This window comes from Tiliqua scincoides, chromosome 11 (assembly GCF_035046505.1).
Source record: "Tiliqua scincoides isolate rTilSci1 chromosome 11, rTilSci1.hap2, whole genome shotgun sequence".
In the NCBI taxonomy this organism is placed as follows: Eukaryota; Metazoa; Chordata; class Lepidosauria; order Squamata; family Scincidae; genus Tiliqua; species Tiliqua scincoides.
Genome location: NC_089831.1, coordinates 23,062,324 through 23,087,895, shown reverse-complemented (window position 1 = coordinate 23,087,895; position 25,572 = coordinate 23,062,324). Strand labels below are relative to the sequence as shown.

General features: G+C 47.3%; 1 protein-coding gene across 1 annotated transcript in view; it reads left to right on the top strand.

The window, feature by feature from the left end:
• Nucleotides 1–25,572, top strand: part of GRIK4 (glutamate ionotropic receptor kainate type subunit 4) — a 174,858-nt gene that overhangs the window by 28,837 nt on the left and 120,449 nt on the right. The window contains exons 4-5 of the mRNA XM_066639707.1: nt 1,088–1,185; nt 11,823–11,988. Of these exons, the coding sequence (XP_066495804.1) occupies nt 1,088–1,185; nt 11,823–11,988 (264 nt within the window). The remainder of the gene's footprint in view (nt 1–1,087; nt 1,186–11,822; nt 11,989–25,572) is intronic.

Sequence of the window (25,572 nt, the reverse complement as noted above, 5' to 3'; positions counted from 1 at the left end):
TTAAAGGCATCTAGGCAAGATGTCATCACTACTTCCTGTGGCAAGGAGTTCCACAGACTCCACATTACACGCTGGGCAAAGAAATATTTTCTTTTGTCTGTACTAATTCTCCCAACTTTCGTGGATGTCCCCTGGTTCTGGTGTAATGTGAGAGGAAAAAGCGTCTCTCTATCCGCTCTATCCGGCCCCTGCATAAGTTTGTGCGTCTCAATCATGTCCCCCCTCAGGCACCTCTTTTCTAGGCTGAATTTGCTATACATCTTGATGATAACTTACAAGGGAGTAAGTCCCATTGGATTCAGTTGGGCTTCCTTGTGAGTTGACACGTGTGGGATTGTGCTGTAAATTGAATCTTCATATACCAAAGCAATGAACCTTTGAATGTAATAATGAATGTGGTGTAGTAGTTAGAGTTGGATAGTGCTGTGCTCAAAGTTTTCTCCTGGTAATTTTTGACCAGAATTTAAGGTCGGGTTTAGAGGCATGAAACAGGAACCCGGATTGGTCCATCCAACCATTTTTGGTGGTCCATTTTGTTTCCACCATGTTGTTCTGGTGGCTGTTGCAACACACCTGCTGGTAGCTTGCATTGCCATTCCCCCACCTACAGTGCCCCTCAGAAGCACAGGTGTACGAAAAAAGGGGTTCTAGGAAAAATGGCAGCCACCAGCTGGTGGACTCTAGGAGGAGCATTGCTGTTGCCACTGCCTGGGGTTTGTTTTTTCTCCCTTTCCCAGTTTGTCCGTCCCCCCCGCAAAAAAAAATATTTCTCCCATTTTGCCACCTAAAAATGGAGTGGCAACAGTTGAGGAGTGTGTTGGCTCAGTCCTAATTGGAGAGACCCTATTTCAAATCCCCACTTAAGCATTAATCCCTTGGGATGACCTTGGGCTAGTTCCTCTCTCTCAGTCCAACCTGCCTCACAGGGTTGTTGTGAAAACAACATGGAGGTGGAAGAACAATGCCCACTGCTTGAAGTCCTTATTCCTGCAAGCCAATTATTTTGTTCTTGCTCATCCATTTACTTGAGACTACCAATAACTATTTTCTTCTGTCCTGCTGGCTGACTCTCCGTGGGGACTACCAGTGTGCCAGATCCTTCCAAAAGGGGTGGTAGCTGTCCTGGGGCCATCTTCAAGTCCCGCTTCCAGCTCCATCATCAGCAATATCTGTGGAGAGAAAGAGGTGAGTGAAATTTCCACGTTGATTTCCACCTTTCAGTCTTGGAACAGAGGTTTGATGTGCCAGTAGAAATGAAGGCAATAAAAGCCGACTGGGAAGACTGGGAAGACTGCTTCTTGTACTGGTCATGAATTCAGTCAATTCAATGTTGAATTTCACTCTAAATCAGGCTCACCAGTGAATATGTCCATCCCCCTTTTGACATGATTTTCCTTGGGGTGCTTTTTATCATTGCTGAAAATGTTTGCAGAAAAATCTATGCCAAGACTATGCCTGCCTAGCAATGTGGGAAAAATGGAGCATTTCATTAAAAAAAAAATTAAAACTTGTTTTTGTTATTAAATTCAGTTTTTTAATCCGCTTTTTGAATAGCCTGGTTTAAAATGCAATCTGAGCTTAGCGCAAACATATAATTTCTTACAATTGAACATATGACCCTCTTATGAGCTTATGAAAGGTTGCTTTTCGTTAGAGGGGGAAAAAGTGAGGAAAAAATATCTTTGTCAGTCATTAGAAAGCACAATAGTTCATGTACATGAATTATGATGATACTGGGAGCCAGGCAGGATCACCGAAGGTGACATCCTATGATCCATCTGGGTGATCTTTTACTGCTCTCGTATGTATACTAACTACCTGACTTCTGCAGTTGGCTCAGAGTCAGTGCTCTAATTATAAATATTTATGATTCTACCTGCCAATCAATGACCATAATAAACAATTACCTTCCATCTCACAGAGAACACTGATCTGCCCAGTAATTACTACCAATCCTTGCTTCCAGTTGGAAGACATTGATGTAAATCACTAGTTTAAGTTTGCCTTTCTTTTTTCCATTGGTGATTTAAATCATGATTTTAATTGCCTTGATTTAACTCAATCAATGGGCCATCCTGCCCATTCGCTTATACGTGACTCCCCTGCATGGACACAACCTCTTTTCTTCAGAACAGTATAAAATCCACCTGATCTGTTTTCAAATGGTGCACCCGATTTAATCTTTTATAAGCTCTATCCTGCCTCTGCTGCTCTGTCTCTGTTCCCAGGAAATGGAATGGGGCTCTCATAATTCATCTGCTTAAATCCTAGTAGCATCTCTCTCTGCCATTTAGTGGACTCTCCCACAATGTCCCTGGCCACCAAGCTACTGGAGTGATTAAAAGTTAACAAGTCAATAGGAGGCATTCGCAAATGAATGGCAGCCACTAACTGCCTTCAAATTGCCTGAGTCAGAAGTCAGAGGGGACTCTCTAAGACTGGCCCTTTTTCTCAAAGCTTTCCACCTGGGCTTTGAATAAAATTCTACATTTCCAACCCTAGATGCAAGGCTGCAGTATGCCACAATTCTGTAGGGAAAATTCAGAATGCAGTACTGTGTATAGAATACGCCTTTCTTTCGGGGGGGGGGGGGGTTTCTTTCCTAAGAGCAGGTTTTGAGTCCTCCTGGCTGAGAAGGCATTCTTGAAATCTCAAGAAGAACTGAAATCAGTGCATGATCCCTTCCCCACCAGATGGGGAGATGAAATGGACCATCAGTCTGATTCATCTTCATATGCTCATCTTACCTCTTGTTTCCTAACTCATATGTCACAGGGAAGCCCCCAACATCACCCCAGTTATTATTTAAGGCTTTGCTGCAGACTCAGGTCAACAGAGAGATTTTCTATCTGTCAGACCTCACAAGGTCATTCTGCAGGTTGACCTCTAGAAGAATTTCATACTCAATGCAAAGGGAACTTGACAGTCATTTTGATCAACCACGAAATGGTGTCTTTTGGTTTTCTCCGGAGATGGTGAGAAAACATCCAAATTTGGCTTTTTGCCAGACCCTCCTCTATGCTTCCTAAGTCATTTCTCTGAAATCTTGTGCATCAATTTCTCTATTTGAGTGTGATAGTTGTTTTAAGATGGTGAAATTAGAAATGCATTAAGGTTTTAAGGTTTAATGATTTCTTTTATGTCCTCACTGGAATCTGTGATGGCATCTCTTAAGACTCTGAAATTGTAATGTTTCATTCCTCTTCTCTTTTATTATATGTACGTATCTCATCTGCTGTACGTTTTGCATTTCTAATTCCTAGTAAATGGGATGTATGACAGATTCCTGAACTGTTTGTTGCACTTGGTAAATTCTGAGGATTAAAATCTTTGAAGGGGCTGAGAATATCCTCCTATGGGAACCAGTTCCTTTGCTGGAAACAGTATGCTTCAAGAATCACTGGTGCAAGTAGATTCCCCCTTGTGACATCCCTTTTGATAGATGATTGATGGATCATCTCTAATGATTTGCCTCACCTCAACCATGTCCCAAGTGGCAGCCAGTGCATTTCACCCAATAAAACTCAGCAGAAGTGACTGAGAACTGAACTTCTCTTATGTATTTATTTACTCTATTTTTATCCCACCTTTCTTCCCAAAGGGCACCCAAGGTGGTTCACAGCAAATTAAAAATACATATGCATTAAAAAAAATACATAAAACTGTAAAATACATTTTAAAAATGCCACATTAAAAGCCAACCAGTGGCATACATCCAGTTTTTGGAATACTGTATAATTAAATACCTTGAAGAAACCATCTGTGGGGGGTGTTGGATGAATGATGGAGGACTTCCAGATTTGTCAGCCTGTGTGATGATTCTGTTACTTCCAATGCCCGCTGTAGGCAACCTGTTGAGCTCAGAGAGCCCTCTGTTCACCTACACCGTCCGGCTCCCATCCCACTTGCTCTGTGAGTCACTTCTGGTTTCTGACTTCTCTCTCTCTCCAGCTGAATCGCACCTGAAGTTGCAAGCTGTGTGTTGTCTGCCTGCCTGCGCTCAGATTGAGAACATCCTTCAGTGTCAAATCACCCGTCATTAGGAACTCTTCCTTATATTCATCCTAATTTACTTTTAACTCAGTCCATTGATCTCAGCTATTTTTCATTTGTTCCATCTCAGATGTTCTCACGCTTTCCCAAGCTAGCTACACAGTTGACTCTTTCCATCATCGTATGGGCACATCCAGGTGGCTCAGACAGAAGCTCCCAGGCCCACCATTTCCACACCTTAGTTCTTCAGACTCTGTGCTGAACCTCTCACCATACTTGCTTTCTGCAGAGCAGGAGTGTTCCTTGGGGAAACATACCCTGCCTGTGGTACCAGAGGCAATCTCTCCCAGCAATATCAGATAGCATGGGAGTCTGAGCAGCATGTCTTAGTGCTCAGGAAGCCTGGGTGACAGTGTGCAGCAGTGCACCAAAGGGTAAGGTCTCTGCCCTGAATGGGAAGTAAGAAGACCTCTAGGAGCCAGAGCCAAAGGGACTTATGGGAGTGGGCCCACCTGCATCAACTCCTGCTTGTCTAAAATATGGTCACTTTCCTTATCCTCTGACTGCACTGTTGCCCTTTGTTTTCTGTTGTGCATTTTGCAAGAACAGGAACTTGGAGGGCAGAGTTTCATACCATAAGAAAAGTACAAAAAAAGAAACAGTTTCTTTGAGCAGGAGCGGGAGCTACTCTGAGCAGGAGCAGAGTCCTACTCGTGAGTAAGAGCCCAAGGGTCAGGCATTTAAATCAAAGTTGAAAGTTAGCTGCACCTAAGGTCGCACCTAATCGAAGGAAGGGAGGAGGATAAAGTGGAAAGCAGGTTTTTCTACTTTGTTTTAAATTAAACCTATACTTAACCCAGGTTAAACTTAATCTAAGTTAGAACATAACCTATACAGTTCAGTAAATTAGGACACAGGATCTAGAGAGCAATATTTTAGGTATTGGCAACCTTCAGTCTCGAAAGACTATGGTAAAAAAAAAAAAAAAAAAAAAAAAAAAAAGGTGGTGCAGAGTTGTCGATCCGCTTGTCGGTTTTCACCCTAAACCCCACGCACCCCATGAGGTTAACGGACCGTGGCGAGGCAACACCTTACTGGCTGGGGACTGCCCAGCTTAAGGCGGGCAGTAGCTGCCCAATGAGATGCAATGATCTCTCCCACCGTCGGAAGCAGCCCCTGGCGTCATGCTCTACGCCAATCGAGCAAAGACTTATAACCGGTAAACTGCTGCTTCCCGTGTTGTGCCGACGCCGTATGGCGAAGTTGGAGTGTCCTCTCCAGTGCGCGAAGCCTGGGTAAAGAAGGTATGGAGGATAGGCTGTTACCCATGCAGCAAATCCCCCCTCTCCACGTCGCTGGAATGGTCCAATGGAAAGGCAGAAGCCAATACGGTTGGTTCCAGCAGCGTCGCAGGAGTTGCCAGAACGTGACTGTGTTCAGCCATGAACTGCCTAAGGGACTCCGGCTCCTGATTTTGCCTCGAGGTTGACTCCTGAAGCCTTTTCCAGAACTGGATGTAGCCACAAGGCAGTGGAGGTTTGAGGTCAGAGTTTCCTTCTCTTAGATGAGCTGCCTTCCTAGGCTGACGAGTCCCATCTACCCGGTGGCTGTTTAGTCGCCTCTTACGACAAGTACAGCCAAACTGAGGGCCTATTCTTAGCCCCCAGCCCCCAGGGTACAGAGAGCAATAAATAATTGCTCTCTACCCCAGGGTAGAGAGCAATAAATAATTAAACAAACCCTAATAAAAACTAGCTTGAGGTTACAAAAACAGTCCAGCCTAAGAGAACAGAACTAGGAGGAAAAGAACCTAGGAAGGGCCAATTCCCAACCACCCAGGCATAGTCCATTTTAGAAATTCAGCAATCACCACCTTTAGGAGGTGATAAGAGCCCCATTAGGCTAATCCAAGCACTCCATTCAGGAGCCTGCAGAGTAGGTCACGCCCATCAGCAGCCTTTTGCCTTCCTGAGCTTTTGTAAACTCAGCTGGGAAGGCCAGCCCCCCTTCAATCAGGAAGGAAGGAGGGAGGAGGAGCCAGCCAGGAGTATAAAGCTAGGGCCTGCCATCGCGTGAGGCTCTCTGCAGACGCGTGGGGCCTCTGGGAACCCAGTGCCTCGGGAACTAAGTGCCAGGTAAGGCACGAGAGTTTAGCATCTGGGCGAGTTCAGCAGCAGGGCGAGGAGGCCAGGGCCCCATACACTGCCCTTCCTCTTCCCTTGAGAAGAGGGCTGCTAACCAGTGTAGGGTTTTTAAAAGTACCCCTAAATAAAACAACAACAACAAGAAAGCTATGCAGTCAGACAGCCAGCAGCAGGATGGGGGCTATCCAGTGTTCTGCATAGAATGCCACATGTATGATTATATGCCTCTGGGGTATAAGTCATGGGTGTGTCCTCGGTGCAAGGAGCTCCAGGGTCTCAGGGAAAGCGACTGCTCCCTTGAAGCCTTGGTGGTCGACCTGGAGAAGCAGAGGCAGACAGAGGAGGACCGTGGGGAGACTTCCGGGGACGATCAGGCTTCGTCCCAACCTCAGGCGTGCAGCTCCTCAGCTGCCCGGGGGGGAAGTCTCGGGGCTGGAGGACGTAATCCTGGAGAGGAGGGAAACAATTCCCTGGGGGGGGACCCCTTCTCCAGGGGACGGGCCCGTATCTGAACGCACTCAGGATACTCCTCGGCGGGAGAGGGTTCGGGGGCTTCTTGTAGTGGGGGATTCGATTATTAGAAACATAGAGAGGGGGGTTTGCAACGGATGTGAGGACCGCATGGCAACTTGCTTGCCTGGTGCGAAGGTTGTGGACTTCACTTCTCGTCTAGACAGGCTGGTAGACAGTGCTGGGGGAGAGGTAGCGGTTGTGGTGCATGTCGGCACAAACGACGTGGGCAAGTGTAGCTGGGAGGTCCTGGAGGCCAAATTTAGTCTTTTAGGCAGGAAGCTGAAAGCCAGGACCTCAAAGGTAGCGTTCTCTGAAGTACTACCTGTTCCACGCGCAGGGCCAGCTAGGCAGGCGGAGATCAGGGGTCTCAATGCGTGGATGAGACGGTGGTGTAGGGAGGAGGGGTTTAGATTCGTTAGGCACTGAGGAACGTTTTGGGACAAGCGGGGCCTGTACAAGAGGGACGGGCTCCATTTGAACCAGAATGGAACCAGACTGCTGGCGCATAACATTAAAAAGGTGGCAGAGCAGCTTTTAAACTGATCCCTGGGGGAAGGCCGACAGGAGCCGAGGGGCATCCGGTTCGGGACTCCTCATCCCTATGGGATGAGGATGGGGAGGTTAGAGAACAACAAGACAAAGGCAGAGTAGGAGAAGAAATTGTGAAAGGTAGCGTGATGGGATGTGATAGATGGGTTTGGCACACTGAGAGGATGCAGGGACAAAGGAGCGAATAAGCAGCCCATCCTGGGGCATTCCGTGTACAAATGCTTTTATGCAAATGCCTGAAGTCTCCGAGCAAAGGTGGGAGAACTGGAATGTCTGGTGACAAGGGAAAATATTGACATAGTGGGCATAACGGAAACCTGGTGGAATGCAGAGAATCAGTGGGATACCGCAATCCTGGGCTATAAACTCTACAGGAGGGACAGGCAGGGACGTGTTGGAGGTGGGATGGCTGTTTATGTTAAGGAAGGGATAGAATCCAGCAAAGTAGAGATTGAAGGTGGGTCCGACTCAACCTTAGAATCTCTGTGGGTTAAATTACCAGGCTTGTGCAGCGATGTAATACTGGGGGCGTGCTATCGTCCTCCAGACCAGAAATCGTATGGGGACCTTGAAATGAGGAAACAGATCAGGGAGGTGACAAGGAGGGACAGGGTTGTAATCATGGGGGACTTCAACTATCCTCATATAGACAGGGTCAATTTGTGTTCTGGTCACGATAAGGAGACCGGATTTCTTGATGTGCTAAATGACTGTGCCTTAGAGCAGCTAGTCACAGAGCCCACCAGAGGCAGGTGACTCTGGATTTAATATTGTGTGGTACACAGGACCTGGTTAGAGATGTAAATGTTACTGAGCCATTGGGGAACAGTGATCATGCTGCGATCCGTTTTGAAGTGCACGTTGGGGGAAGAATACCAGGCAAATCTCTAACAAAAACCCTTGACTTCCGACAGGCGGACTTCCCTCAAATAAGGAGGCTGGTTAGAAGGAGGTTAAAAGTGGGTAAAAAGAGTCCAATCTCTCCAGAGTGCATGGAGGCTGCTTAAAACAACAGTAATAGAGGCCCAGCAGAGGTGTATACCGCAAAGAAAGAAGGGTTCCACTAAATCCAGGAGGGTGCCCGCATGGCTAACGAGCCAAGTTAGAGAGGCTGTGAAGGGCAAGGAAGCTTCCTTCCGTAAATGGAAGTCTTGCCCTAATGAGGAGAATAAAAAGGAACATAAATTGTGGCAAAAGAAATGTAAGAAGGTGATATGGGAGGCCAAGCGAGACTATGAGGAACGCATGGCCGGCAACATTAAGGGGAATAATAAAAGCTTCTTCAAATATGTTAGAAGCAGGAAACCCACCAGAGAAGCGGTTGGCCCTCTGGATGGTGAGGGAGGGAAAGGGGAGATAAAAGGAGACTTAGAGATGGCAGAGAAATTAAATGAGTTCTTTGCATCTGTCTTCACGGCAGAAGACCTCGGGCAGATACCGCTACCAGAACGGCCCCTCCTAACCGAGGAGTTAAGTCAGATAGAGGTTAAAAGAGAAGATATTTCAGACCTCATTGATAGATTAAAGATCAATAAGTCACCGGGCCCTGATGGCATCCACCCAAGAGTTATTAAGGAATTGAAGAATGAAGTTGCAGATCTCTTGACTAAGATATGCAACTTGTCCCTCAAAACGGCCACGGTGCCAGAAGATTGGAGGATAGCAAATGTCACGCCTATCTTTAAAAAGGGAAAGAGGGGGGACCCGGGAAACTATAGGCCGGTCAGCCTAACATCTATACCGGGTAAGATGGTGGAATGCCTCATCAAAGATAGGATCTCAAAACACATAGACGAACAGGCCTTGCTGAGGGAGAATCAGCATGGCTTCTGTAAGGGTAAGTCTTGCCTCACGAACCTTATAGAATTCTTTGAAAAGGTCAACAGGCATGTGGACGTGGGAGAACCCGTGGACATTATATATCTTGACTTTCAGAAGGCGTTTGACACAGTCCCTCACCAAAGGCTACTGAAAAAACTCCACAGTCAGGGAATTAGAGGACAGGTCCTCTCGTGGATTGAGAACTGGTTGGAGGCCAGGAAGCAGAGAGTGGGTGTCAATGGGCAATTTTCACAATGGAGAGAAGTGAAAAGCGGTGTGCCCCAAGGATCTGTCCTGCGACCAGTGCTTTTCAACCTCTTCATAAATGACCTGGAGACAGGGGTGAGCAGTGAGGTTGCAAAGTTTGCGGATGACACCAAACTTTTCCAAGTGGTGAAGACCAGAAGTGATTGTGAGGAGCTCCAGAAGGCTCTCTCCAGACTGGCAGAATGGGCAGCAAAATGGCAGATGCGCTTCAGTGTCAGTAAGTGTAAAGTCATGCACATTGGGACAAAAAATCAAAACTTTAGATATAGGCTGATGGGTTCTGTGACAGATCGGGAGAGAGATCTTGGGGTGGTGGTGGACAGGTCGATGAAAGTGTCGACCCAATGTGCGGCGGCAGTGAAGAAGGCCAATTCTATGCTTGGGATCATTAGGAAGGGTATTGAGAACAAAACAGCTAATATTATAATGCCATTGTACAAATCTATGGTAAGGCCACGCCTGGAGTATTGTGTCCAGTTCTGGTCACCGCATCTCAAAAAAGACATAGTGGAAATGGAAAAGGTGCAAAAGAGAGCGACTAAGATGATTACAGGGCTGGGGCACCTTCCTTATGAGCCTCTAGGGCCTCTTCAGCCTAGAAAAGAGACGCCTGAGGGGGGACATGATTGAGACATACAAAATTATGCAGGGGATGGACAGAGTGGATAGGGAGATGCTCTTTACACTCTCACATAACACCAGAACCAGGGGACATTCACTAAAATTGAGTGTTGGGAGAGTTAGAACAGACAAAAGAAAATATTTCTTTACTCAGCATGTGGTTGGTCTGTGGAACTCCTTGCCACAGGATGTGGTGATTGCGTCTAGCCTGGACGCCTTTAAAAGGGGATTGGACAAGTTTCTGGAGGAAAAATCCATTATGGGTTACAAGCCATGATGTGTATGCGCAACCTCCTGATTTTAGAAATGGGTTTTGTCAGAATGCCAGATGCAAGGGAGGGCACCAGGATGAGGTCTCTTGTTATCTGGTGTGCTCTCTGGGGCATTTGGTGGGCCGCTGTGAGATATAGGAAGCTGGACTAGATGGGCCTATGGCCTGATCCAGTGGGGCTGTTCTTATGTTCTTAAGATGTGGACTCACTCCAAGTGAGCTATTGGCTGGACTTATGGCCAAATCCTATTCAATTTTCTAGCTCCGGTACAGTTGAGCCAGTGGGGCGTGCACTGCATCCTGTGGTGGTGGGGGGCTATCATGGAAGCCTCCTCCAGGTAAGGGAACATTTGTTCTCGTTCTTCAAGGCTGCACTGCAGCTGCACCAGTGCTGGAAAGTTGGATAGGATTGGGCCCTTACTTTAGTTGCCTTTCAATGCCCTTTCTGGAACCCATGAGGCTTGGTGCTGTTCCCTGCAGACCAGATGTTTGGTATGATGAACAAGGTAAGAATTGGGAGAAAAGGGTAAGGGGAGTCACTATTTTTGTGCAGGGAAGGGGCCAAAGCAGGGAGCCAAGCTGCTCAAGGTCATTCAAGCTTCCAGAGCTGAATTCGTGTCGGGATCCTGGGTCCTGTCTCTGCTAGTTCCTCTGCCCAGTATACCATGCTGTGAGGCTCAGACTCCATCTGGCATTGCTGAATGATCAACAAGCTCATCCTGGGGGTGCTCTGTCTGCTTTAATTAAAGGACGCTGCCTGGAGGCACACAGCCTGCCTTTCCCCCTCTTAATCAAGCCTGCCCTAAGGGCTGCGGAGCGAAATCAAGGCAGATCGCAGCTTATTGCTCTTTAACTTTCCTATTACCAACCAAACTGCTTGTACCTCCAATGAAGCAGGCATTGCAGCTGGTTAACCTCCTTCTCCCAAGGGGAGCACATTTGTGGGCACAGGGAAAATGGCTTCCAGCAGGCCCCTTCCCCCATAACAGAACTTGACGTTTCCCTTTGTTTTATGTTTCTTCCAAAGCATTCACTTTGCAAAAAAAGGAATCATCCTTTTGTTGTCATCTGACCCAACCCCTGAGCCCTGTCATTCTCTTTGATCTCCTGCCTCTGGGGCTCCCCTGGCACCAGGTCCTGAAGAGGAGCACAGGCGATGCGCTTAAAAGAAACCGTGCAAGTCTTCCCACGTGTGGGTGTTGGTGTTGCTGCATTTCCCAGGGAGGCAGCTGAACTCCCCAGCCTCAGCTTTGATTTATTAACAGCAAATGAGCTATTATTAGGACTCATGGCTGTGGGTTCCTCTGGAGAGCAAAGTCTGGCAGTCACAGATTCTTCAATGCTAAGGCAAACCCAGCTGCCCAGCTGGAGTGCTTTGCATTTTTTTCTTGGGGGTGAAAATGGGGGGCACAGAAGAATTTTGCAACCGAGCATACCAGATTCTTTAAGGAGAAAGTCTCCAATTGTCCCAGCCACCACACCACAAGTCCTGCAGTGTGAATCTATTATGCAGATGAAGGCAATTAAGGAAACCCATGAGATTTGCCTAGAGGGAACTATGTGATTAATAAACTATTGTCTTCCCTGATGATGATGGACTTGTTATCTCATTCTATCTTTATCTCATTCTCTACCCACTCCAGGTCCCTCATTTCAAGGTTGCTCCAGAAGAATTCCTCAAGCTTCAATTTCAGAGATTCACAACCTTGAACCTCCACCCCAGCAACACGGACATCAGTGTGGCTGTTGCCGGGATCCTAAATTTCTTCAACTGCACCACTGCCTGCCTCATTTGTGCCAAAGCTGAATGTAAGTTGCTTGATGTTCTTTTCTTTCCCCAGCAGTACTAGAAGTTGGGAGCCATCCTGTGAAACTACTGGGTGGAAGAGTGACCAAGAGAAAGGTCGTCTTAGCACAATGCATAGATAATCTGTGGAATTCACTGCCACTAGATACAACAACAGCCTCTTGCTTAGAATACTTTAAAAGGGGATTTTTGGAGACAGAAGAGAGTTCTGTCAGTGCCTGCTAGTCATGATGGTTGGATTGAGTGTGTACTATTTGCTGTTCTTTGAATAACTTTCATTGCCAACACCAAGTCTAGGGAGGTCAGACTGAAGATGATCACCTTGGAGAACCTCCCTCCCTGGTGAATAGAGTGCCCTAAAATCCAGGGGTGGAAATTAAGCAGTAGCGGAACTGAAGTACTTTGGGAAATATGGCAATCTGCTCTTTCCTGAATGATTTTGAACTGGAAGATTAAAACAGTCAACAACAGAAAAGAGTGCATTAAGAGCTGAAGAAACAGAGCAATAAAAAGAGGTTGCATTGCAAAGCATTCAAAGCAGGTAGAATTTTTTTTAAAAGCTGGTGGTTTGCAAAGGTCAGCAAGGAGATTGAGATGCAAGTAGCAAATAGAACAAATTCTGTCAGGTGGTTAACTGAACACTATCTCTGTTCTAGTTTATTCATGCTTTTCCAAGGTCTGGTTCACACACCCATGATCTAGCAAGGTGAGTTTGTGCCCCCCTTACTAAAACACAGCAACTATCCGTCACAGTGGACCACATAGCACACTTAAGCATTCATGTGCCTTGACCTTATAAAAAACCCTAGGGCTGATTATATTATAGATGCAACTGATTTGGTTGGTTTACAACCACCTGGTCATCTCTTTCTTCCCCTTGGTCAGGTGTAACTTGGATGCCCAATCTGCTGTTGCATGCAACAGGAGGGCTGACCAGGAACAATTTTTTTTTTTTTTTTGGGGGGGGGGGAGGAATCCATGCAGGATGACAAGCAACTCACAAAAGGATGTGTCTGTCTTTCCGTGTGGCCTCATTGCGTGGTGCTGTCTTCAAAGAGTCTCAGGACAGTGGCTCCTGCAGCAGGATATTTCAGCAGCTTTCTTGGAGGCTAAAACATCATAGTAACCTCCAGAGGGTTGAAAGCATTCCAAAATAGGCGAGAAAACCATTCAGAATTTTTATCACACATGCATTCTCTTGGAGCTGCTGAAGAGAAAAGAGGTCCCAAATGTGTAAACTTAGAAGAGAATTTTTAGTCTGGGGTCTTTGGCACGGAGTACCACAAATCCCATCTATATCCTCACAGTAAATATACATTGCAGAGCATGTATACATACATGTGCCCCCTGTGCAAACGCCCATAGATGAGGCACACTGAAAGAGTGGGGGATACACCTGCAGACAGACACCGATGCCTGCCACTTAATTCCATCCCTGGTTAATTTGATCCTTCATTTAACTGGATCGAAAATCTGAAGAACCAAATAGCTTTTAAAATAGCGCAGCACCCAACCGTTAATTGAGTCAGGTTTGATTGCTTTAATCAGGTATGACTGGATGAGCCAATTGTTTGGATGGGGTGGGGGCTGGAAGAGGGAGGCAGCGGTTTTGGGAGAATCTGCAATGCTCCCTTGCAAATCTTGATCAGGCGGGCAGCGCTGGGGACTCCTGCTCCTGGGAGGCATGAGGGAGATGAGTTCTTCGGTCTGTGAATAATTGTCCTTTTCCATCGCATACCTTTCCCCCCCCTGAGACATGAGTGTGAATTCATTGTGGAACAACGATGCCTTTGCGTGAAATGAGCACTAAATCTGGCCAGGGAGGACTCCATTTTCTCCTTGTCTGTAACGTTGACAAGATGGAGCTGATGATTTATTGATTCTTGGCAACTGAGATCTAAATAAAAAATGGGTAGGGAGGGTTGTGGGGCAGTGGCAAAGTAGAGGGGTTGCAAAACCCTAAGTTTTCCAGGAACCTGAATGTGCCATACAAGTGGCCCCTCCCCTTCGGAGCTGTTCTGGATGGTGGGAGCAAAATGGAGGCCTCTGTTTTGCTCCCACGGCCCCCGGAATGACTCCGAAGGGGAGGGGCCACTTGTACGGCACATTCAGGATCCTCCAAAACTTAGGGCTTTGCAACCCCTCTACCTATCATACTGTTGTGGTGTAATGGCAGTGGGAAAGCTAGGCCACTGGCCAAAAACTCGATCTCTATTCAGTCACTGTTTCATTCCTGGGATTCTGTTTGGTGACATGGATCGTGAACTGGCCTTAAGCTTATATGCTACTTCCCCTCTACCACTTTTGCATGGAGAGAAGTGAAGAAAGGAATTTTGGCTTCCCACTTCTGTTGGGATCTCCCTAATTCTGTGAGACAGAAGTTGTTAGAATGTTCTCTGCCTCTTATTGTCCTCATGGCAATAAGTCTGGTGGCCTCTTTCCAGTTTCTCTTTCCCCCCGGTTAGCAGCGATGGAAATTTTTCTCCTGGGGCAGATAGCAGCTGCAGGAGGGAGGCCATCTAAATCTGGACTGCAGGGAGCAAAGAGTTAAATTCTTCACACAGTCTGGACCTGATCAGTGCTTCCTCCCCCACCCCACTGCACCCCACGTGTGCTATATCAGAAAATTTGAGAGCACAGACCCCAATGCACAATAAACAAAAAAAGGATCATTAGAAAAGGCATTGAGAACAAAATGGCTAATATTATAATGACGTTGTACAAATCGATGGTAAGGCCACACCTGGAGTATTGTGTCCAGTTCCCGTCGCCGCATCTCAAAAAAGACATAGTGGAAATGGAAAAGGTGCAAAAGAGAGCGACTAAGATGATTGCTGGGCTGGGACACCTTACTTATGGGAAAAGGCTACGGCGTTTGGCCCTCTTCAGAAAAGAGATGCCTGAGGAGGGACATGATTGAGACATACAAAATTATGCCTAAGAAGGATAAAGTGGATAGAGAGATGCTCTTTACACTCTCACATAACACCAGAACCAGGGGACATCCACTAAAATTGAGTGTTGGGAGAGTTAGGACAGACAAAAGAAAATATTTCTTTACTCAGCATGCGGTTGGTCTGTGGAACTCCTTGCCACAGGATGTGGTGATGGCGAATAGCCTGGACGCCTTTAAAAGGGGATTGGACAAGTTTCTGGAGGAAAAATCCATTACGGGGTACAAGCCATGATGTGCATGTGCAACCTCCTGATTTTAGAAATGGGCTATGTCAGAATGCCAGATGCAAGGGAGGGCACCAGGATGAGGTCTCTTGTTATCAGGTGTGCTCCCTGGGGCATTTGGTGGGCTGCTGTGAGATACAGGAAGCTGGACTAGATGGGCCTATGGCCTGATCCAGTGGGGCTGTTCTTATGTTCTTAACTACAATTCCCAGGAAACCTTGCAGGTCTCTTGTTATCTGGTGCGCTCCCTGGGGCATTTGGTGGGCCGCTGTGAGATACAGGAAGCTGGACTAGATGGGCCTATGGCCTGATCCAGTGGGGCTGTTCTTATGTTCTTAACTACAATTCCCAGAAAGCCTTGCAGGTCTCTTGTTATGTGGTGTGCTCCCTGGGGCATTTGGTGGGCCGCTGTGAGATACAGGAAGCTGGACTAGATGGGCCTATGGCCTGATCCAGTGGGGCTGTTCTTATGTTCAAATATGGCCTGATCCGGTGGGGCTGTTCTTATGTTCAAATTGTCTAATTTTGCCCTGAACAAGTGAGTGACTTGCTGAGTGAGCAATCTCACTGTCTGTGATTGTGTCTGTGGCAATTTCCTCCCTGTTTTGCATAATATGGTCTGTTTCTATTAACCATAGAGCCAGCTAGACAAGGCACTTCCCACCCCATTACTGGAGATCCTGCTCTGCCCCTTTGAACATTTGAGATATTATTAGTCAGGGTCTATGTATTTTCTAGGATATTTCTGTAACTGCAGGGGCTCAGGATTTGTGTAAAGCTTTGTGGGAAAAAAAGTCAAGATTCTCAGCTCCCTGGTTTCCAGGCTTGGACAGCACCATTGCAGGTGCAAAAGATGCATGTGACCCTGGGGTCTCAGCCATGCAGTTGCTGCTCACGTGTTCTCTAAACCTAGCCCAGGCTTGCGGTCCTGTGGGCTTGCTCATGCTGCGGTTCTGTGGGGGTCATAGGAATAACAAAAAGGAAGTCAGCCTGAACACGGTCGGTCGGTCGGTCGGTCGGTCGGTCGGTCGGTCGGTCGGTCGGTTAATCAATCAATCAATCAATCAATCAATCAATCAATCAATCAATCAAGAAAGAAAGAAAGAAAGAAAGAAAGAAAGAAAGAAAGAAAGAAAGAAAGAAAGGGATTATAACATTGTCCACACACCACTTGCCAGTGTGTGGACAGTGTAATAATTACCGTATTTTTCGCTTCATAAGACACACTTCCCCCCCCAAAAAAAAAGTGGGGGGGAAAGTGCGTGCGTCTTATGGAGTGAATACTGGGGGCAAGGTCCGCACCGGGGGCAAGGTCCTCATTTGCACAGGCGCCACAGGGGGAGGGCAGGCTTACTTTAAAAGTAAGATTTCCTCCTCTAAAAACTAGGTGCGTCTTATGGTCAGGTGCGTCTTATGGAGCGAAAAATGCGGTACATTTCCAGCCCAAACCTAACCAGTGCTAGCCATAGGGGGGGCCACATGGCCCATGCTGTATTCAGTGTTGGGAGTGAGCAGGCCAGAGATCTCCTCAGGGTAAGGGAACATTAGCGTCATGCCCCAGACTGCTCAATGGGGCTACTCGTATCCACAGCAGCAGAACTGTTGGCACAAGTCTGAGAAGTCCTGTGTAGGTTTTTCAGGTCTGGGAGGGGGAATGAGATGTGGTGTAGGCCAGCACCACCAGTGCCACCCCCTTACCAGGTCTGAATGCCTCCCCATTCTGCCTTCCCCCATCTACCTGTCCCCGTTCCACCCTCCCCCGACCCTGTGCTAATCAGCAGGAACTTACCTGCGCCGTCAGGCAGTGCTCCTGGATTCAGCTCCAGCAGGATGGTGCAGGACTTGGCCATCCTAGTCCCTGGATGCCAAAAATGTGCTTTATGACATGTATGTGCCACTCTAGGCCAGTGCAGCAGCCGCTGTGCCAGTGTAAGGTAAGTATAGGATTGGGCCCTTAGTATTTGTATCCCACTTTCTGATTGTGCGAAGGGCTTCACCTGTATTACCTTGATGGAATCCTCACAGCAATGCTATAAGCTAAGTTTCATCATCCCCGTATTTCAGTGGAGGAAAAGGTTTGCCTAAGGCCACCTAATAAGGCACCTCCGCGGTGGAGGTGAGAGTTGAGCCAAGGAGGTCCCAACTTGCTGCTGAGACTCTCATCAACATGCAACACCAGTGCGGCAACATCTATCAAAGTAGGTTGACAGTAACTGGGGGGGTGAAATTTGCCCCTTGTCCTTCCCCCCGGCCTAGCAAATCCAGCATAAATTTTGCAAAACTGCAGATGCAAATGTTGAACATTCATAAGAACATAAGAACAGCCCCACTGGATCAGGCCATAGGCCCATCTAGTCCAGCTTCCTGTATCTCACAGCGGCCCACCAAATGCCCCAGGAAGCACACCAGATAACAAGAGACCTCATCCTGGTGCCCACCCCTACATCTGGCATTCTGACTTAACCCATTTGTAAAATCAGGAGGTTGTGCATACACATCATGGCTTGTTCATAAGATCTATACTGCCCACAAGAGCTTTTCTTGACAGAGAATTTGAATTACCTGGGCACAGAGTGTTGATTGATTTGATTGATTGATTGATTAGCACAGGATACATGTGGCCCAGGCTGAGCCCAGTTCTCTACCTGAAGGCCATATCTTCCTACTGGGTTTCTAAGCAAGCTGCCATGCTCAGCAAAGGCACAGCTCTCTTCATGCAGCCCATGTCTGATCCTTCGTCTCCTTGCTTGGTGGTCCTCGTTTATGTACTTCAAAGCGGTAGGGAGATGCCTATGAGCCCTTTGCTCATGTTCCGCGTGTAAAACAGCCCCTTGAAAGAGCATCCGTCTGCTAGCGGCAGGCACTTCAGAGCCTCGTGTCCTCAGAACAGAAGGGAATCTCTTCAGATAACAACACATCCTTTCCTTTCCATCCTCATGTGGGTGATGGGCCTAGACTGGCATGATGGCTACAACAGCAATGGTTCTTCTGACTAAGTGGATAAAGGGGAAGTTTTTATTTCCCAAAAACCTTCTGTGTGCACATATCTCTCTATCCTTCCTAGGATCTGCTCAAGTTTGGAAGCTGGTATACATGTGAAAGCTGCCTAAATTGATTCAATATTGCATCTAGGTTAATATTGGCTACACAACAGACCAACAATTTCCAATTTTTTTCATCTCATGGCACACTGGCAAAGCACTGAAATTGCTAAGGCACACAGTCAGGTTTTTGACAATTGACAAAGCACACAGTGCTGTTGATGATGGGGGAGGTATATCCCTTAATGTCCCTGTTAATAAATGACCCTCCTGCAAACTCCCATGTCACACCCGTGGACCATTTGTGGTGCACCAGTGTGCCACAGCACACTGGTTGAAAATTGCTGCAATGGACAGTAGCTCTATAGTGGTAGCAGCTCCCCCAGAGTTTCAGAGGAGGTGCTTTCCCAGCCTACCTGGATTGAATCTTGGACTTTCTGCATGCACACCTGAGCCACAGCCCCTTCTCCATATCTCCTCCTTTGGACTGTGGCCCCTCTTTTCTACCTCTGGATCCATAGAGACCAGCATCAAGCAGGCGGAGAGGAGAATGGTTCAGTGAAGGACTTAGAAGAGGAAGGGTATAGAGCAGCCTTGTCATCATCAAAATCTCAAGCAAGTGAAATTCAAAGCCAGTTTTCAGGATACTTCCTAGTGCCAGTGCTCCTGATTAATAATCACTGACTTGAACAAGATGTTTCCCCTACCATGCATTCATGGAGGTCCTCTCCCCTGTTATTCCTGCATCAGCAACCCTTACTCCTGGTTTAGCAGCATCAGATTGTGAGTCTGATTCAGAAGGGTTCTTCTCATCTTCTAGAGTTAGAGTGATATACCCATAGGTAAGAGGGATAAAAATAAGCATTTTTTGTGACTGGGTGAGTGGAGGGACTAATCAAGAGAAAAGCTATGAAGTCCCAGCATGAACTGCCTTTCCATTTAGCTGCTGAGTTAGTTCGGGTGATGCTTTCCAATCTGCCTCATAAATGCCGGGCTGTAAAATTAAGGAGCAGGATCTAATTTTATTTGGGAGGAATTGAAATTAGACATAAAACCCAAAGATGCCATAGGAAATTACTGCTGCCTCTTAAAGAGGCTAGGTCTTCAACTGGCCTCAGTAAGCATAAATCTTTGCCTCTTTTCTCATTCATTATTGCTCCAACCACCAGAACATGGCAAGGCCCGCTAGTTGCTGATTGCTGCTTGCTAGGCGCCAGTTTCCAGCCTGATGGCAGCAGAGGGATAAGGCAGCAACTGGGTGTGAGTTACAAGGGCCTGTGAAGTGGTTCCCAGGAACTAGATCCTGGGAGGGGCTGGGATATTCGGGAGCAGATCTAAATAGAGGAGTTGGACCAGAAACCACCTTGCTAAAAAGAAAGAATTTGTCCTTTACGACAGGGGTTCTCAAAGTGTGGGTCATGACCCTCAGGGGAATTGTAAGCAGCTTGGAAGGAGGTCACTAAAGAACTAACTTTGGTCCCTGCACTCTACAGGTAAGGCTAGGGAAGCCACAGCAAGCTTCATTAGGAAATATATGCAATACTGAGCTAGGTGGACAAATTGTCTTACTCCAGAGGTTCTCAAAGTTTGGGTTGTGAGTAGCTGTGATATGGGGGAGGGTTGCGCAAATTTAAATATTGGGGTCATAGCAGGGATGGGAACTTGAGTCAGATGACTTGAGTCTGAGACACAAAAACACTTGAAATTGATGTGCCTTTTCTGCCATTGAATCTTGATGGTCTGTAGTGACCCACCTGTGTTGATGACAAATGGTTGGCAACCTTCAGTCTCGAAAGACTATGGTATAAGCCTACAGCACCCGGTATTCCCAGGCGGTCTCCCATCCAAGTACTAACCAGGCCTGACCCTGCTTATCTTCCAAGATCATACGAGATCAGGCACCTGCAGGGTAACATCATGATGATGGTAATATTGTGACATGCTGACATCATGGACACTTGTGAACAAAATTAGGAGAGTCTTCACCTAACTGGATTCATCAGCAAGGTGGGCAAATGGCAATGAGGGCAAAGGAAAATAGTGCCATGAAGCAGAAGAAATTGGCACCAAAAAGCAGTAAGGTAATGTGGGTGGTCAGCAAGACAAGTCTTTTTTTCTGGTTGTTTAACTGGATTGATGTGCTGCTTTCGTAACACAGATTGAACTGAAGCACATTCACTGCAGACACACTCTTAATGTATACGCTCGGCATTTATTGTCTCTTCAGTGGATACTATTCAGACTGCCCAAGAACTCTTTCTTTCATGTCCATTGTCAATCCCACTCTTGAAGGTGTGAGAAGTCGACCTGGGAGACTCTGGGTCACTCTGGCAAAACAGTCGACACTGATGGGTTTAGGCCAACGGTTCTCAAACTGTGTGGTGTTGTGCCCAAGGGCACTGAAACAAACTCCCATGGGTGCCATAGGATGTCCCCAGTGGCCTCGTCTTTCTGGCTGTCCTTGGTGCCACCATACTGTATTGTGTGAGATCTTGCACAATTCAAGATGGCAGAGCCTGGAAGAGCCAGACGATGGTGTTGCCGCAATAGGTCACCATGGCCGTGGGAAGTTTGAGCATGGCTGGTTTAGGCCACAGTCAGTCTCTCAGTGCATAGTTATTGCTGCCTGGTCACTGATCCTGTGGAGTGTGAGGGAAAACAGAATTCCATTCTGTTTCCAAGGGAAGGCTGTTTTTCCTATTTAAAACCAAGAGTCCTTTTTTTTTTTTTTTTAATTGAAGTGAAGATGTCAGGGCTGCAGAAGGCCAGAACTGGGAACCAATCGCTTGGAAGTGGTTGTTTCATGTGGTGAGCCTCCAGGCTGCGGAAAGAGAGTCACGCCCAGAATGTCATCTCAGAAAGCAAACAAGCAAGCAAACTGCAGCTTTGGGGGAATGTACTTTCTTTCAACTTAGTAAAATGCTTCCAGTGCTTTATGCTTCCAATGGAGGGGATCACAAAGACACAATTCATCCCTGAAAATAAGCATTGTTTTGAAACTGAAGGCCAGAGGGGAGAGATGGGAGCAGCGTGTGGCTCTAAACCTAAGCAGTCTTGGAACAGGACTCTTCAGGTAGCTTCTGTGATCTTAAATGGGAAGCCTGCCTCCCACATGCTGTTAAATCCATCTTTCATAAAGAAATTCACTATTGCTGTGAGAATAAAACTCACTTGACCTTTGACTAGGCAAGGGAGGGGATCTGGAAAGAGGGTGGATGCCGCAAAAAGAGATTTTGCGTAGGCAAACCAGTTCCTGGGAAACAAAAATATGGTTGGCAACCTTCAGTCTCGAAAGACTATGGTATAAGCCTACAGTACCCGCTATTCCCAGGCGGTCTCCCATCCAAGTACTAACCAGGCCCGACCCTGCTTAGCTTCCGAGATCATAGTATAAGCCTACAGCACCTGCTATACAAAAAATAGCTCCCACTAATTAGATCACATTTTGGACTTTGGTCTCTTTAATGCATTACCTGGTTACCTTCTCCCTCAAATGTTTTTTGCGTCCACAGTCAAGATGACCCTGGGGTTCCAGAAATTTTCCCTAGTGGGAAGAAAAGCACTTGGGAGGAGGAGAACTGCAAAGACAAACAGCAGGAGCAGAAAGAGCGATGCTGCAGTTGTTTTTCAGGACAAAAAGAGTTGGGGGCCATTTATGTATCTCACGTTTAATGTCTGGTCTGAGAGTCCTCCAGATGCTGAGTTTTGAGTACAGCCCTGACTAGAAATGACTCCCATGGGTCCTTACTCTAGCACACCTGCTAGAGTTTTGCTGTGATCACTGTCTCTGTGTCAGCAACACGTTCTTCAACACGAAGCTCCAACATAGAGTCTCTTGGAGACACCCAAGCACTGGCACCAGCTCGACCTGATTCTCACCAGACGCTCCAGCCTTCCTAGCATCAAGATCACATGCTGTTATCAGGGTGCTGCCTGCGACACTGACCACTCCCTGGTGTGCAGCAGAGTGAAACTGCAAACAAAGCGACTGTATCACATGAAAAAGGAAGGAAGACCTCGCATTGATACCAGCAAGACCTGGGATCAGAAAAAAGTGGAGGAATTTGCACGAGCGCTTGAGGAATCTCTTCCAGGTCCGGCCGACGCAAACGCATCCAACAGATGGGAACATTTCAAGAATGCCGTTTACAACACCGCCTTGTCCATATTTGGCAAGAAGACCAACAAGGCAGCAGACTGGTTTGAAGCCCACTCTGAGGAGTTGACACCAGTCATTGAGGAAAAGAGGAGAGCTCAAGCAGCATACAAGGCCTGTCCCAGTGAGCGCAACCTGCAGGTCCTCCGAGCTGCTCGCAGCAAAGTCCAGCAGACTGCCAGGAGATGTGCTAACGACTACTGGCTCCAGCTCTGTTCCCAGATACAGATAACAACTGACACGGGCAACATCAAGGGGATGTATGATGGTATCAAGCAGGCCCTAGGTCCAACACAGAGGAAAATTGCCCCTCTGAAGTCTGCCACAGGCGAGGTCATCCAGGATCGGGCGCAGCAGATGGAACGCTGGGTGCAGCACTACTCTGAGCTATATTCCAGAGAAAATGTAGTCACCGAAGAAGCACTGAACAACATTGAGTGCCTGCCTGTGCTGGAAGAGCTTGACAGTGAACCAACCCTAGAAGAACTTCATGTGGCCCTGGACTCCCTTGCCTTTGGCAAGGCACCTGGAAAAGACAGCATCCCTGCTGAAGTCCTAAAGAGCTGCAAAGAGATCGTCACTGAGCAGCATGAAATCCTCTGTCTCTGCTGGAGAGAAGGTGAAGTACCTCAAGACATGAGGGATGCAAACATCATCACGCTGTACAAGAACAAAGGCGACAGGGGTGACTGCAACAACTACCGTGGCATCTCTCTCCTTAGCGTTGTAGGAAAGCTGTTTGCCCAAGTTGCACTAAAGAGGCTCCAGGTATTTGCAGAGAGCATCTATCCAGAATCGCAGTGCGGATTCCGAGCCAACAGGTCCACCACTGATACAGTATTCTCCCTTAGACAACTGCAGGAGAAATGCAGGGAACAACAACAGCCACTCTTTATAGCCTTCATAGATCTCACGAAGGCTTTCGACCTGGTCAGCAGGGCCTCTTCAAGATCCTCCCCAAGATCAGATGTCCACCCAGGCTCCTCAGCATCATCAGGTCTTTCCACAAGGACATGAAGTGCACTGTTGTCTTTGATGGCTCCACATCAGACCCCTTTGACATCCGAAGTGGAGTGAAGCAGGGCTGTGTTCTTGCACCAACCTTGTTTGGGATTTTCTTCACTGTCCTGCTGAAGCATGCCTTTGGAACCGCAGCAGAAGGCATCTATCTCCGGACCACATCAGATGGAAAGCTCTTCAACCTCTCCAGACTGAGAGCAAAGTCCAAAGTCCAGCTGAAATGTCTGCGTGACTTCCTCTTTGCAGATGATGCAGCTGTCACTACCCACTCTGTCGAAGATCTCCAGCAGCTCATGAATTGTTTTAGCAAGGCCTGCCATGATTTTGGACTGACGAGCAGCCTGAAGAAAACACAGGTCATGGTTCAGGATGTGGACTCACCTCCCTGCATTACAATCTCTGCACATGAACTGGAGGTTGTCCATGACTTTGTGTACCTTGGCTCAACAATCTCCAACACTCTTTCTCTCGATACCGAGCTAAACAAACGCATTGGTAAAGCAGCTGCCACGTTTTCCAGACTCACAAAGAGAGTCTGGTCCAACAAGAAGCTGACGGAACATACCAAGATCCAGGTCTACAGAGCTTGCGTCCTGAGTACACTTCTGTACTGCAGCGAGTCATGGACTCTTCGCTCACAACAGGAGCGGAAACGCTTTCCACATGTGCTGCCTCCGACGCATCCTCGGCATCACCTGGCAGGACAAAGTTCCAAACAACACAGTCCTGGAACGTGCTGGGATCCCTAGCATGTATTCACTGCTGAAACAGAGACGCCTGCGTTGGCTCGGTCATGTCATGAGAATGGACGATGGCCGGATCCCAAAGGATCTCCTCTATGGAGAACTCGTGCAAGGAAAGCGCCCTACAGGTAGACCACAGCTGCGATACAAGGACATCTGCAAGAGGGATCTGAAGGCCTTAAGAGTGGACCTCAACAGGTGGGAAACCCTGGCCTCTGAGCGGCCCGCTTGGAGGCAGGCTGTGCAGCATGGCCTTTCCCAGTTTGAAGAGACACTTGGCCAACAGACTGAGGCAAAGAGGCAAAGAAGGAAGGCCCATAGCCAGGGAGACAGACCAGGGACAGACTGCACTTGCTCCCGGTGTGGAAGGGATTGTCACTCCCAGATTGGCCTCTTTAGCCACACTAGACACTGTTCCAGAACCACCATTCAGAGCGCGATACCAGAGTCATTCGAGACTGAAGGTTGCCAACAATGTGGTGCCCGGCTTGCAACCAACTATAGTTACCTTCTGTGAGTCACTGGGAGTCCTTTGTTTGTATTGTGCTGAGATGCTGAATATCTACAAAACATCCACAAATTTTCAACATTTTACATAGGGGCTTAAAGATATTACATAGTCATTCCCTCTTCCTAGAGAATGAAGATCTCTGAAAGGGAGGAGATGGGAATCTCTGTAAGAAATTCTTGTGTCCTCCACCAAGAATTCTTTGAGAGAAGGAAACCGTAACAGTTAAACTTATACCCAACCCATGCAGATTTGTAGCTAAGACAGATCCTAACTTCTGGAGTTCAAGTTGGAAATGGATGAACCTTTTAGAATATCTCCGGATAGCTGGGCATAAGTAAGGGTTGAAAATGGTGTTATTTACCTTACTCAGAAGTAAGCCCATTGTGTTCAGTAAGACGTAGGCTGCCTATCCAACACATCAGAAATAAACAGCTCGAGGCATAACCTTTGATGTGAAAGTTCTGGGCTAGCTGCTTTCTCTGATTTTGCGGTTCCTTGGAGGGGCAGCCCCCTGGATCTGGACCACTTGGGGTCAATAGAGAGCACGCAATACAACCTTCTCAGGGAATGCTGAGACCAGCAGCTCGCAGGAAATATTTGTTGCAAGGGCAAACTCCACTATCAGGAAAATTTATATGAGAAAGATGAGTGACCAGTCACATAGGAGAAGGAGACAGAAGGCAAGTGAATCTGCTTTTGACCTGTTTTCCAGAAGATACACGATTTTCTTTGAAGCCCTGAGTTCAGTTTATAAGAACAGTTTATAAAGTGAGTACAGGTTATAAGAACAGCACACCTGTATCATGGCAAAAATCCTCCTAGGCCCATTTGCAACATGTAGGAATCTTACAAGCAGGGCATTAAAGCACAGCTGTTTCCCCTGTTGTTCATCCCCAGTATCCGTTATTCAGAGGTAAACTGCCATTAAACATGGA